The sequence below is a fragment of the Mirounga leonina genome, unplaced genomic scaffold (assembly GCF_011800145.1).
Source record: "Mirounga leonina isolate KUSES-001 unplaced genomic scaffold, KU_Mleo_1.0 Mir_115, whole genome shotgun sequence".
Taxonomy (NCBI): Eukaryota; Metazoa; Chordata; class Mammalia; order Carnivora; family Phocidae; genus Mirounga; species Mirounga leonina.
In genome coordinates, this window is record NW_023270268.1 from 91,533,639 (window position 1) to 91,548,473 (window position 14,835).

At 37.4% G+C, this 14,835-nt stretch overlaps 1 protein-coding gene across 3 annotated transcripts in view; it reads right to left on the bottom strand.

Annotated features, from left to right (window-relative positions):
* Positions 1-14,835, bottom strand: part of CFAP91 (cilia and flagella associated protein 91) — a 109,149-nt gene that overhangs the window by 67,375 nt on the left and 26,939 nt on the right. For all 3 annotated transcript variants that reach the window (XM_035000085.1, XM_035000084.1, XM_035000083.1), the window contains exon 6: positions 3,456-3,640. In XM_035000085.1, the coding sequence (XP_034855976.1) occupies positions 3,456-3,640 (185 nt within the window). The remainder of the gene's footprint in view (positions 1-3,455; positions 3,641-14,835) is intronic.

A 14,835-nucleotide genomic window follows, 5' to 3' on the forward strand; every position in this document is an offset into this window, starting at 1 on the left:
CCTCTGACCCTCCTCCCTCTCATGCTCTCTGTCTCTCATTCTCTCTCTCTCAAATAAATAAATAAAATCTTAAAAAAAAAAAAAGTTATCATCTTTAGAAACTCAATACCTAACAGTTTTAATGACATGTTTTTCTCTTTTTTTGTGCATCATGTTCTCAAACCCTGCTTCTTCCTTTTGAGATCATTTTTCTTCTTACAGAAATATATCCTTTCATCTTCTTTTATTCAGATTAATAGGTAACATTTAAAGGATGCTTATTTACATGCCAGGCACGGGTCTAAGTACATTACATAAAGGAATTTACTTAATCTGTACAATATCCTATGAGATAGATCCTATGAAATGTCCTATCCTATGAAAAGTCTTTATTTCAGCTTCACTCCTGAATAATAGTTTGGCTGGTAAAAGAATTCTAGATTTGCAATTATTTCCCCACAGCACTTTATTATTTTTTTTTTTAAGATTTTATTTATTTGTCAGAGAGAGAGCACACGTGCAACAGGGGGAGAAGCAGGCAGAGGGAGAAGCAGGCAGAAGGAGAAGCAGGCTCCCTGCTGAACAAGGAGCTGGATGCGGCACTCGATCCCAGGACCCTGGGATCATGACCTGAGCCAAAGGTAGATGCTGAACCAACTGAGCCACCCACTCATCTCTATCCCGCAGCACTTTAAAAATAATTCTGTAAAATGTCAATTTAGTTTTTGTCTCTTTGTAGGTAATCTGACTTTTCTCTCTAAAGGTTTTTGCAGTTTTTTCTTTTTCCTTTATTGTAGGTGTGAATTTTTTTTTAATCCTGTCTGGTCCTCAATGAAATTTTTCAACCTGTGGACTCATATCTTTCTTTAGTCCTGGGAAATTCTCGGCCATTATCTTTTTTTGCATTGCTTTTCCACCATTCTATTATAGGATCTTATAATCCTATCCCCCATGGTTTTTACCTTTTTTATCTTATTCTACCTTTGAATATTGCATTCTGGAATACTTGTTCATTTAATCTTTCATTTCACTAATTTGTTCTTCAGCTCTGCCTAGTTTACTACTGAGCTCATTTTATTTCAAACTTCATCAATCCAGGGATTGCAACTGGTTCTTTTTCATAGCTCCCCCTCTTGTTTTCATGCTTTATCCTGCTTTATCTCTTTGAGGATATAAAAAGTATTTCCCAAGTCCTTTTCAGATTGCACCATTTGCTCTGTTTGCTCAAGAATTTATTCTCTCTCTCTCTGTTGTTTTTGTTTTTTTTTTTTACATTTTGTGGATCACTCCTGGTGTCTGTGTTCCTTAGATGCTTTGTGATTCTTGGGTTGAGATCATTTGTTGATTTCTCTCATGAGCATCCTGGGTAGTAACACTCTTTGACCTGGCAAGAGGGATAGCTCCCCAGCCTCATTCTTTAGAGTCCTACCCATCACCATAGGATGAGGAGTTCAACAGACTATGCCCAGCTGGAGCTACTCTACTCTTAGAAACCCTGAATTCCTTGAACAAATGGCCCAAGCCTCCTTCCAAAATCTACATGGACCTCTTCCCAGAAGTCAGACTCCCAAGGGCAGACCATATGCTGCTGTTCGTTCACCGTTTTGGTTTTTTTTAAGATTTTATTTATTTGACAGAGAGAGAGGGAGAAAGAGCATAAGCAGGGGGAGGGGCAGAGGGAGAGGGAGAAGCAGGCTCCCCACTGAGCAGGTTGCCGGATGCGGGACTGATCCCAGGAGCCTGGGATCATGACCTGAGCTGAAGGCAGACACTTAACTGACTGAGCCACCCAGGCACCCTGTTTGTTCACCCTTAAACCCAAGGGGTAGCCAAGTGGCAGCTGTTTACAGCGATATGTACATAAAGGTTGGAAAAACAAGGTGAGGTAATCACATGCATACATGACAGGCCCCTCATGATGTGGAACAGAGTCAGAGAAAAAGGCAAGTCACAGGCAGCCTCTTCCCTTATTGCCCCATTCCACCAAAGAATCCCAAGGAATCTAAGAATTTTCAATTTAAAGTTGTCCTTTCAACTTGTTATAAAGATATATTTGTGAAAAATATAGAATTCTACTTAAAATATTTTACTTAAAAGATATTAACTTGATTTATAACTTTTAAATATCTATACATATAGTGTATAGGCCTCCATTTAAACTCCTACTCAGAGCCTCAAAAATGAGGGGGTAGGCCTGACTCAGTGGTTTTTACTGATACTTCAACCTCTGTGTTGGCAGGCACTGGCCTTCAGTCCTACCTATGGGCAGGAGAAAAGTCCTGCTTCCTCTAGTTTCAGGCAGGCAATTCAGATCTGGCTCCCCACCATTTGCAGTGCCTGCTCATCTTCATAGGCTCCCAGCTATTTCTTTCTTTTAGGAAGACATCTCCAATACTAAACTATGGAAATTTTCTTCCTTTTTTTAAAAGTGTGTGTGTGTGTATGGATACACACACACTAATATACACATAACCAATATATATATTCATATATATATACTAACACATATATATATTTAGATCAGGAGGGAAAAGTTTCAGCATATTTTTAATCTGTCTTCTAGGTCTGAAAGTAGAGCCTCTGCTTTCAAGTATGGATGTCAAGAATGCTTCATCTGAATTCGTAAGGTGAGCCAGGAAACATGAATCAAAACTAGAGCTCAGATATGAACATCTTTATTGTCTATGATGTAGACTTGACCACAGCAAACCATCACAACTGGGAAACAAAGGTAATCTCATGTTAATAAAAACCATTACAGGGTACCAACTATCTCCACCACCTGGGATGAGCTGGCCTCTCTGGCTCTTCCGTTTCCCAGCTACAATCAAGTGAGTTCAAGAAGCTAATGTCTAGTCATTTCCAAAAGCCCCTTTCCTTATTAATTTTTCTAATTTCACATAATATAGGCCTAGGTCAGATTTTATTGCATTCTAAGAGTGAATTTCTGAGCCTGAACCATATTAGCATTTCAGAGATAACAGCAAAAGAAATCACCCAAATCATCTAATAGGGTATGTAAGAGAGCTTTGATAAATTGCAAGATATTTTGGCAAAGTAAGATAATACTGTTACATATTATAGAATATACATTCAGTATTATACACTCAAAAAAGGTTTATGTGTAAAGAGGGAGTAAGGATCGCTCAATGAAAAGGAATTGATTTACTAGGAAAAACAGTGGGGGCGGAGGGAGGTGAGTCATCAGCAAATAACCACAAAATTAAGCTGAAATAGAACTTCAGCTTCAGGGATAAAGTACAATAAGCCTCCTTGCAATGGAGAGGGTATACTCTCTTTGAACAAAAGTATCAGTAGAAGTATGAGTCTATGAAGTAGCTCTGTTGAGCAAGACATTTTAAATAGCAACACTTTATACCACAGTTGCCTCTGAGCACATCATTTCCAGGAACTCAGTAGCATGCACGGTTATCAGGACAGGCAACCATAAATATTCAAGACAATTACCAACTCACCCCAAGTAAGAGTAGCCAGGGTCAAGAGCTCAGGGATTGAATCCTGACATACTACATATTCTGGAGAATATGGATCAGTTTGAACTTCAGCATCCCGATAATCAGTCTGAGTACCCACAGTGTACTTTGAAGGTACGGAAGGGTACTTAGCAGAAGAAGTAGGAGGGAAAATATATGCCTCTGTCCTAAAAGGGAAAATTATTTTAAAAATTAAAACCTGATCCAATCACTTAGAATACTATACAGTCAAGTAGAAATAAATCCTTATCTTCACTAAGCCCATTCCCCCTTTAAACATGCACAAATTCATGAATCCAGTGTAACCAGGATTGTGCCCAATTATCTTGAGAGAACCGCCTTTTTAGTCTCACCTCTGCCAAGAAACTGAAGGGATATAAAAGCCCAGGTCTACTCACAAAAGTACCTATTTATCTGTGTATCACTGGGCAGGATTGTAGTCTAGAAATGTAGATTCTAGGATGTTATACAGTTACTTCTAAACCTGTTGAGAATTGCTATTTCCTGGTTTCTTTTTTCTCTGCTTTTAGTTATATAACCAAATTTAATTGTTTCCCTCTAGAAATTCAGGAGCAGAGAAAAGAGAAGAGATGCTTCTAATTTTTTAAAAAGGCAAGGCTCTTTTGAGATAGATGACTCAATAATTAATGCTAGGATTACTTGATTAACTACAGAAGTTACCTCATCCCTTGGACAAAAATTCCAGATATTTTAAGGCATTTAATGTAAAAATGAGACTATAAAAGTACTAACAGGAAACATAAGTAAATATACTATCTTTGAGTGAAAGTCTTTTTCAGCATGGCTCAAAAGCCAGAAACTATAAAAGGAAATGAATTAAGTTGAAACTTCTATACCTCAAAGTGTCATGAACAAATTTAAAATATGAATGGCACACTTAGAAATAGGTTTTACAACATATATGATAATAATTAAACACCCTTTCTATACAAAAAGCCCTTGTAAATCAATAAGTTAAATACCAACAGAAAACAATTCACAAAAGTGAAAACTAACAAACATATGAAAAAATAATGAACATAACTAGTAATCAAAGTAAAATAAAACCACAAGATTCTATCTTATTATATCACATAAGCAAAGATTTAAAAGATTGAAAATACCCAGCATTGATGAAGTTGTGAAGAAACAGGCATTCTCATAAACTGTTGATTAAAATAAATAGATATAACCTAACAGGTAACTTAGCAATATATATCTGACCTTTACAATACTCTTTTGCCCCAGCAAATGTACTCCTAGGAATTTATTCTAGGAAATAACTGGACAAGTATACAGAGATATATGCAAACACATTCATAAAGTCTGATGTATAAGAATAAAAACTTACAAACTCTTTTTTAATGGCCAATTAAAAAAAATAGTTGCACCTGAGGTTATTAGGCATCAATCTTGGATCCATATTTTCATCTTTTTTTTTTTATTCTGGCTATTTTTAAGTACAGAAAAAAATTTAAATTAATTCATTTAAATATATGTCTACTCTTAACATAATTTTTATAGCAAGTATGATAGCACATATGCTTTAATGTTCTAGTGCAGGGCTTTTTTCTTTTTCTTTTCTAAGATTTTATTTTTAGATGTCCATCAACTGATGAGTGGATAAAGATGTGGTATATGCCTACAATGGAATATTACTCAGCCATAAAAAAGAATGAAATCTTGCCATTTGCAACGACAGAACTAGAGTGTATTACGTTAAGCAAAATAACTCAGAGAAAGACAGATACAATATGATTTCATTCATATGTAGAATTTAAGAAATGAAACAGATGAACATAGGGGAAGGGAAGGAAAAATAAGATAAAAACAGAGAGGGAGCAAAGCATAAGATACTCTTAACTATAGGGAACAAACAGTTGCTGGAGGGGAGGTGGGTGAGGGATGGGGTAACTGGGTGATGGGTATTAAGGAAGGCACTTGATGTAATGAGCACTGGGTGTTATATGCAACTGATGAATCACTAAATTCTACCCCTGAAACTAATAATACACTATATGTTAACTAACCTGAATTTAAATAAAATCTAAAAAACAAAATAAAGATTTTATTTTTAAGCAATCTCTGCACCCAATGAGGGGCTTGAACTCACAACCCCGAGATCAAGAGTCGCATGCTCCACTGACTGAGCCAGCCAGGCACCCCAGCAGTGCGTTTTTCTTTTACTTTTGAGTTTGCTTCTCTTAATATCTTTTCCTCCCTTATCTACCTATAGCAGTACCCTCTCTGTACATCCTAGATCTAGAATATATACTTGAGTTATCCTTGAATCTTGCTGTATTTTTATCCATACTTATTTTTCTACACTCACACAAATATACACATAGAGTATTATTTTATTGTTTTGCTAACATGGAAATCATATTATGAATACATTTTTGCATCTTGCCTTTTTAACTAAACCATACTTCATGGAAATCTTTCCAATCTATTCGTGTGGCTCTTTTTCAAGAAAAATCAAACTTAAATGATCACCACCAATAGAAAAACTACTTCAAAAAATATGGCACACCTATAATGGAATTTATGCAACTATTAAAAGTAAAAATGTAATCAGAATTTATAAACATAAATAACAATTATTTCTGGATAGGATTACAGAATTTTTTTCATGTTTATAGTTTTCTAAATTTTCTAACTTTTTTTTTAACCTAGAAATGTACTACTATTAAAATAAGGGGAAAAAAATAAGGAAAAAAACAATACAGCCATTTCCATTTAAAAGAAAATATGTTTTCTAGTTGGTAGAAGAGTTATTAAATTACATAAACAAAAAAACTAAATATAATGGCAAAAAAGAGAAAGATTTCCATTTTAAAAATAGTCAAAGGCAATGGGAGGTGTTTATAAAGAAGCAAAACATACAGAGCTTAGCTCTAAGAAAAATGCACTTCAAGTCAGCTAGAAAGAAGCACCTACTTGGAGGTTCAACTTGTAATGAAATAATACTTTAAATTGTTATTAATGCTGAATTCTAATGGTATTGAAATCATTTTTTCAGCAGCTGCTATGAATTTCTAACCTATGTAGATAATTTAGGTATTTATAATTTGTGTTTTCAGCAGAAATTATTTGACTATAAAGATTCTAGTTGAGGAAATAACTGATGATATAAATAAGCTTTATATCATCCCAGGTCATATGAATATTATCATGTAACACCATTAGTTTGAATCAAGAGAATAAATTGTTTTTCCAAATTAAAAATTACACATTTGAACCATCTGATCAAATATGCTAAGATTATGATAAAGCCTAATGAATCCTTCTGACTAATCTTTCTGATGACTTAAGATCCTTCTAGGTGAGTCAGAGAAGAGGATGCAAAGGGGGAATGCTACTTTGACAGAAGTCCTACAGTAACTTAATACAGTTTCTTTCCTAACTAACTTGTTATTTTTCTCCAACCTATTCTCTTTTTCTCCATTTCAGCTGTTTTAGGGGAGAATAAACTGAATAAGAAAGAACAATGATCTCTTTCCTACCCCTCCCCAACTTCAGTCAGAACTGAAAAATGAGAAAGAAAGACCCCATATCTGCTGCTTACCTGGCTTGAGCCCTGGATCCCATCCACAGGCTCACCGGGATCCCGACAGCACCTAGCGCTCGCTGCTCTGTTCCCTCTCTCCAGACCCTTCCTCCTCCACTACTGCACAGGCACCAGGAGCATGCACTGTCTGCCATACCCTCTTCTAGATTTTCCCTTCCAGGCCCAACAAAACGAAACCTCACAAAGAGGGGTTTCACAAAGTAGCAAACCCTGTTCTGTAATTATGAACTCTAATGAATGTTTGTATTTTTTAAAGACTTAATGTTCTCAGAGCAGTTTTACATTCACAGTAAAACTGAGGAAGGTACAGAGATTTCCCATATACACACTTTGCCTCCACACATGCATAGCCTGCTCCATTATCAATATCCCTCACTATAGCGGTACATTTGTTACGACTGAGGAACATACATTTACACATCATGATCACCCCATAGTGTATATTAGAGTTCACTCTTGGTATTATACATTCTATGGTTTAGACAAATCCTTACAATATGTAGTATACATATATAATAACACCTATCCACCATTATAGTATCATACAGTGTATCTTGCCCACCCTAAAAATTCTCTGTGCTCCTTCTAGTCATCCATACCCCTCTAACCCCTGGCAATCAATGACCCTTTATAATCTCCACAGTTTTTCCTTTTCCAGAAAGTCATATAGTTGGAATCATACAGTATGTAGACTTTCCCGATTGGCTTCTTTCTTTTAGTAATACGCATTTAAGATTCCTCCACGTCTTTTCATGACTTGATAGCTCATTTCTTTTTAGTGATGAATAATATATTACATTGTCTCAATATACCATAGTTTATCCATCAACCTGGTAAAGGACATCTTGGTTGCCTCCAAGTTTTGGCATTTATGAATAAAGCTGCTATAAACACCTATGGGTTTATGTGCAGGTTTTGTGTAAACGTAAGTTTTCAACTCCTTGGGTAAACACCAAGGAGCACAATTGCTGGACTATATGGTAAGAGTATGTTTAGTTTTATAAGAAACAGCCAAACTGTCTTCCAAAGTGGCTATAGCATTTTGTATTTCCCACCAGCAATGAATGAGGGTTCCTAGTGCTGGTGTTACCAGTGTCCCAGATGGTGGCCATTCTAGCAAGTGCAGAGTGACATTTTATTGTTTTAATTTGCATTTCCCCAATGACATATGATGTGAAGCACCTCTTCATATGCTTATTTGCCACCTGTATATCCTCTTTGTGAGGTGTCTGTTAAGGTCTTTGGCCCATTTTAAAATCAGGTTGTTCTTTTTCTTATTGTTGTGTCTGAAGAGTTCACTACATAGTTCGGGTAACAGTCCTTTAGCAGATACGTCTTTTCAAATATTTTCTATCAGTCTGTGGCTTGTCTTCTCATTCTATTGACATTGCCTTTTGTACATTGGAAATTTTTAACTTTATTTACTAATTTTCTTTAAGTTTTTACTTAAATTCCACTTAGTTAACATACAGTGTAATATTAGTTTCAGGAGAATTTAGTGATTCATCACGTACATATAACACCCACTGCTCATCACAAGTGTCCTCCTTAATCCCCATCACCCATTTAGCCCATCCCCCTGCCCATCTCCCCTCCAGCAACCCTCAGTTTGTTCTCTATAGTTAAGAGTCTGTTTTATGGTTTGCCTATCTTTCCCCCCTACATTCATCTGTTTTGTTTCTTAAATTCCACATATACATGAAATCAAATGGTATTTGTCTTTCTGACTGACTTATCTTGCTTAGCATAATATATTCTAGTTCCATCCGTGTCATTGTAAATGGCAAGATTTCATTCTTTTTTATGGCTGTGTAACATTCCATTATATATATATATGACAACTTCTTTATTCATTCATCAGTCAATGGACATTTGGGCTCCTTCCATAATTTGGCTGTTAATAATGCTTCTATAAATATCAGGGTGCATGTATCCCTTCAAATCAGTATTTTTGTATCCTTTGGGTAAGTACCTAGTAGTGCAATTGCTGGATTGTAGGGTAGTTCCATTTTTAACTTTTTGAGGAACCTCCATACTGTTTCCCAGAGTGGCTACACCAGTTTGCATTCCCACCAAAAGTGCATGAGGGTTCCCCTTTCTCCACATCCTCACCAACATCTGTTGTTTCCTGTGTTGTTAATTTTAGCCATTCTGAAAGGTGTGAGGTGGTATCTCATCGTGGTTTGATTTGTATTTCCCTGATGATGAGTGATGTTGAGCATCTTTGCATGTGTCTGTTACCATCTGGATGTCTTCTTTGAAAAAAATGTCTATTCATATCTTCTGCCCAGTTCTTAACTGGGTTGCTTTTTTGGGTGTTGAGTTTGATAAGTTCTTTGTAGATTTTGGACACTAACCCCCTTTATCAGACATGTCATTTGCAAACATCTCCCATTCCATAGGTTGCCTTTTAGTTTTCTTGATTGTTTCCTTTGCTGTGCAGAGCTTTTTATCTTGATGAAGTCCCAATAGTTCATTTTGGCTTTTGTTTCCCTTGCCTCCAGCAACGTGTCTAGTAAGAAGTTGCTACGACCAAGGTCAAAGAGATTGCTGCCTGTGTTCTCCTCTAAGATTTTGATGGTTTCCTGTCTCACATTTAGGTCTTTCATCCATTTTTAATTTATTTTTGTACATAAGAAAGTGGTCCAGTTTCATTCTGTTGCACGTTGCTGTCCAGTTTTCCCAATATCATTTGTGGAAGAGACCGTCCTTTTTCCATGGGATATTCTTTCCTGCTTTGTCGAAGATTAGTTTGCCATATAGTTGTGGGCCCACTTCTGGGTCATCTATTCTGTTACATTGATCTATGTGTCTGTTTTTGTGCCAGTACCATACTGTCTTGACAACTACAGCTTTGTAATATAACTTGAAGTCTGGCATTGGAATGCCTCCAGCTTTGCTTTTCTTTTACAAGATTGCTTTGGCTAATTTGTGGTTCCATACAAATTTTAGGATTGTTAATTCTAGCTGTGTGAAAAATGCTGGTGGTATTTTGGTAGGGATTGCTCTGAATGTGTGCACTGCTTTGGGTGGCATAGACATTTTAACAATATTTGCTCTTCTAATCCATGAGCACAGAATGTTTTTCCATTTCTTTGTGTCTTCTTCAATTTCTTACATAAGTGTTCTATAGTTCTCAGAGTACAGATCTTTTACCTCTTTGCTTAGGTTTATTCTTAGGTATTTTGTTTTTGGTGCAATTGTAAATGAGATTGATTCCTTGATTTCTCTTTCTACTGCTTCATTATTGGTATACAGAAATGCAACAGATTTCTGTACACTGGTTTTTTATCCTCCCACTTTACTAAATTCATGTTATCAGTTCTGGCAATTTTTGGCAGGGGTCTTTTGGGTTTTCTACATAGAGTATTACGTTGTCTATGAATAGTGAAAGTTTGACTTCTTCCTTGCCGATTTGGATGCCTTTTATTTCTTTTTGTTGTCTGACGCTGAGGCTAGGACTTTGAGTACTACTTTAAATAGCAAAGGTGAGAGTGGACATCCCTGTCTTATTCCTGACCATAGAGGAAAAGCTCTCAGTTTTTTCTCATTGAGGATGGTATCAGCTGTGGGTCTTTTGTATATGGCCTTTATGATGTTGAGGTATGTTCCTTCTATCCCTACTTTATTGATAGTTTTTTTTTTAAAGATTTTATTTATTTATTTGAGAGAGAGAATGAGAGAGAGAGAGAAAGCATGAGAGGGGGAGGGTCAGAGGGAGAAGCAGACTCCCTGCCGAGCAGGGAGCCCGATGCGGCACTCGATCCCGGGACTCCAGGATCATGACCTGAGCCGAAGGCAGTCGCTTAACCAACTGAGCCACCCAGGCGCCCTTGATAGTTTTTATAATGAATGGATGCTGTACTTTGTCAAATGCTTTTTCTGCATCTATTGAGAGGATCATATGGTTCTTTTCCTTTCTTTTATTAATGTGGTGTATCATGTTGATTGATTTGTGAATATTGAACCATCTTGCAGCCCAGGAATAAATTCCACTTGATCGTGCTGAATAACTCTTTAATGTACTGTTGGATTCAACTTTCTACTATCTTTTTGAGAATTTTTACATCCACATTCATCAGGGATATTGGCCTGTAATTCTTTCTAGTGAGGTCTTTGGTTTTGGAACCAAGGTGAGGCAGGACTCATAGAATGAGTCTGGAAGTTTTCCTTCCATTTCTATTTTTTTGGAACAGCTTCAGAAGAACAGATATTAACTCTTCTTTAAATGTTTGATAGAATTCCCCTGGGAACCCACCTGGCCCTGGAGTTTTGTTTGTTGGGAGATTTTTGATCACTGATTCAATTTCTTTGCTGGTTGTGGGTCTGTTCAAATTTCTTCCTGCTTCAGTTTTGGTAGTTTGTATGTTCTAGGAATTTATCCATTTCTTCCAACTGCCCAATTTGTTGGCATATAACTTTTCATAATATTCTCTTATAATTGTTTGTATTTCTGTGGCATTGGTTGTGATTTCTCCTCCCTCATTTGTGATTTTATTCATTTGGGTCTTTTTTTTCTTTTCTTTTTGATAAGTCTGGCTAGAGGTTTATCAATTTTATTAATTCTTTCAAAGAACAAGCTCCTGGTTTCATTGATCTGTTCTGTTTTTTGTTTTTGTTTTTTTAATTTCTGTACCATTTCTTTTTGCTCTAATCTTTATTATTTCCCTTCTTTTGCTGGCTTTAGGCTTCACTTGTTCTTTTTCTAGCTCCTTTGGGTGTAAGGTTGTGTATTTGAGATTTCTCTTCTTGATGTAGGCCTGTCTTGCTACATACTTCTCTCTTATAATCGGTTTTGCTGCATCCCAAAGGTTTTGGACCAGCATGTTTTCATTTTCATCTGTTTCCATGTAGTTTTTATTTCTTCTTTAATTTCCTGGTTAACCCATCATTCTTTAGCAGGATGTTCTTTAACCTCCATGTATTTGTGGTCTTTTCACATTTTTTCTTGTGGTTGACTTCGAGTTTCATAGCATTGTGGTCAGAAAATATTCATGGTATGATCTCAATCTTTTTGTACTTGTTGAGGCCTGATTTGTGACCTCGTATATGATCTATTCTGACGAATGTCCCATGTGCACCCAAAAAGAATGTGTATTCTGCTGCTTTAGGATGAAATGTTCTGAATATATCCATTAAGTCCATCTGTTCCAGTGTGTCATTCAAAGCCATTGTTTCCTTGTTGACTTTCTGCTTAGATGATCTGTCCATTGCTGTAAGTGGGGTGTTAAAGTCCCCTACTATTATTGTATTATTATCAGTGAGCTCCTGTATGTTTGTTATTGTTTTATATATTTGGGTGCTCCCAAGTTGAGGGCATAAATATTTACAATTGTTAGATCTTCTTGTTGGATAGACCCCTTTATTATGATATGGTGCCCTTCTTCAACTCTTGTTACGTCTTTGATTTAAAATCTACTTTATCTGGGGCGCCTGGGTGGCTCAGTTGGTTAAGCGACTGCCTTCGGCTCAGGTCATGATCCCGGAGTCCTGGGATCGAGTCCCACATCGGGCTCCCAGCTCAGCAGGGAGCCTGCTTCTCCCTCTGACCCTATCCCCTCTCATGCTGTTTCTCTCTCTCTGTCAAATAAATAAATAAACAAAAAATCTTAAAAAAAAATAAAAATAAAAAAATAAAAAAATAAAATCTACTTTATCTGATTTAAGTATGGCTACTCTGGCTTTCTCTTCATGTCCATTAGCATGATAAGTTGTTCTCCATCCCTTCACTTTCAGTCTGTAGGTGCCTTTAGGTCTAAAGTGAGTCTCTTGTAGGCAGCATACAGATGGGTCCTTTCTTTTTTTTTTTTTTTATCCATTCTGATACCCTATGTCTTTTGAGTGGAGCATTTAGTCCATTTACATTCAGAGTGATTATTGTTAGATATTACTTCAGTGCCATTGTTTTACTTGTTTTGTCCTTGTTCCTGGAGATTTTCTCTGTCCCTTTCTAGTCTTTGTTACTTTTGGTCTTTCTTTCCCACTCAAAGGGTCCCCTTTAAAACCAGCAGGGCTGGTTTTGGGGCGCCTGGGTGGCTCAGTCGTTCAGCGTCTACCTACGGCTCAGGTCATGATCCCAGGGTCCTGGGATCGAGTCCCACATCGGGCTCCCTGCTCAGTGGGAAGCCTGCTTCTCCCTCTCTCACTACCCCTGCTTGTGTTCCCTCTCTCGCTGTCTCTCTCTCTGTCAAAATAAATAAATAAAATCTTTAAAAAAAATAAAACCAGCAGGGCTGGTTTAGTGATCATAAACTCCTTTAGTTTTTGTTTGTCTGGGAAACTCTTATCTCTCCTTCTACTCTGAATGACAACCTTGCTAGATTGAGTATTCTTGGCTGCATATTTTTCCCATTCAGCACATTGAATATATCATGCCAATCTGTTCCACCCTGCCAAGTTTCTGTGGAAAGGTCTGCTACTAACCTTATTTTGTCTTCTCTTGTAAGTTAAGGACTTCTTTTCTTTTGATGCTTTTAGGATTCTTTCCTTATCTCTGTATTTTGCAAATTTTACTATAATATATCTTGGTGTTGGCATGCTTTTGTTGATTTTGATGGGAGTTCTGTGTCTCCTGGATTTGGATTGTGTTTCTTCCCCAGATTAGAAAAGTTTTCAACTACAATTTCCTCAAATAAACCTTCTGCCCCTTTTTCCTTCTCTTCTTCTTCTGGAACTCCTATGATATGAATGTTATATACTTTGTGGAGTCACTGAGTCCCCTAAGTCTACATTCATAATCCAATATTTTTCTTTCCCTCTTCATTTCAACTTATTTTCCATAACTTTATCTTCTATATCACATTCATTGTTTCATCCATTCTTGTGGTCATTACATCCAGTCAGTTTTATATCTCGGTTATAGCATTTTTTATTTCAGCCTGACTACTTTTTAGGATTTTTATCTCTATAGTAAGGGACTGCCTGGTATTTTCTATGCTTTTCTCAAGCCCAGCTAGTATCCTTATGGTTGTTGTTTTAAATTCTGGATCAGGCATATTACTTATATCTGTTCCGATTAGATCTCTAGCATGACCTTTTCCTGTTCTTTCTTTTGGGATGAATTCCTCTGTCTTGGCATTTGTTTAGGTCTCTGTCTTCTTCTATTTGTTAGGAAAGCCTGTTTTGTTTCCTGCTCCTGAGAGTAATGACTTTATGGAGAAGAGGTCATATGCTGTGCTGGGCCTGGCACTTCAGGAAGTGTCTCTGGTATATGCTGTGTGCACTCTGCTGCTGTGTTCTGGCTACTCTTTCCCTCAGGTCAGTCCTCTGCAGTTTCACCTTGCCTGCACTGGGAACTGTTTGGAACTTGGCCAGAGTGTGGCAAGTTTTAAGTATTTGTGTTCTGGTCTGTTTATTAAAAGAGACCTGATGCTTTGCAGCACTCTATGGTCTGTAGATTTGGTGCATACAGGGGGGTTATGCTGGTCTTCTGGGGGAGGGGCCTGCTGCTCAGGTTCTCAGGCACACTTGCCCTAGTAAAGAAGCACCTGCAGAGTGCAGGGGGGCAGAGCTTGATATAGGTGGTTTACGCTGCCACTGTTGGCTTGTGCTGCTTACTGAAGTTAGTTTATGCTGAGGGGCAGAGAAGGGAAATGGCACCAGCCCTCTCCCTCATCCTGGAGAGGGGAGTTGGTGCCCACCACTGTCTGGCAAGCCCTTACAGAAGAATGAACAATCTCCCCTTGTGTATCCCAGGTGTCCCACAGATCCCTGCTTTCACCCTGTCTGTGTCCGGTGTCTATCCACCCGGCAGTGCAGGGTACCTGTGTTTTATCCCAGGCAGGCTGGCTG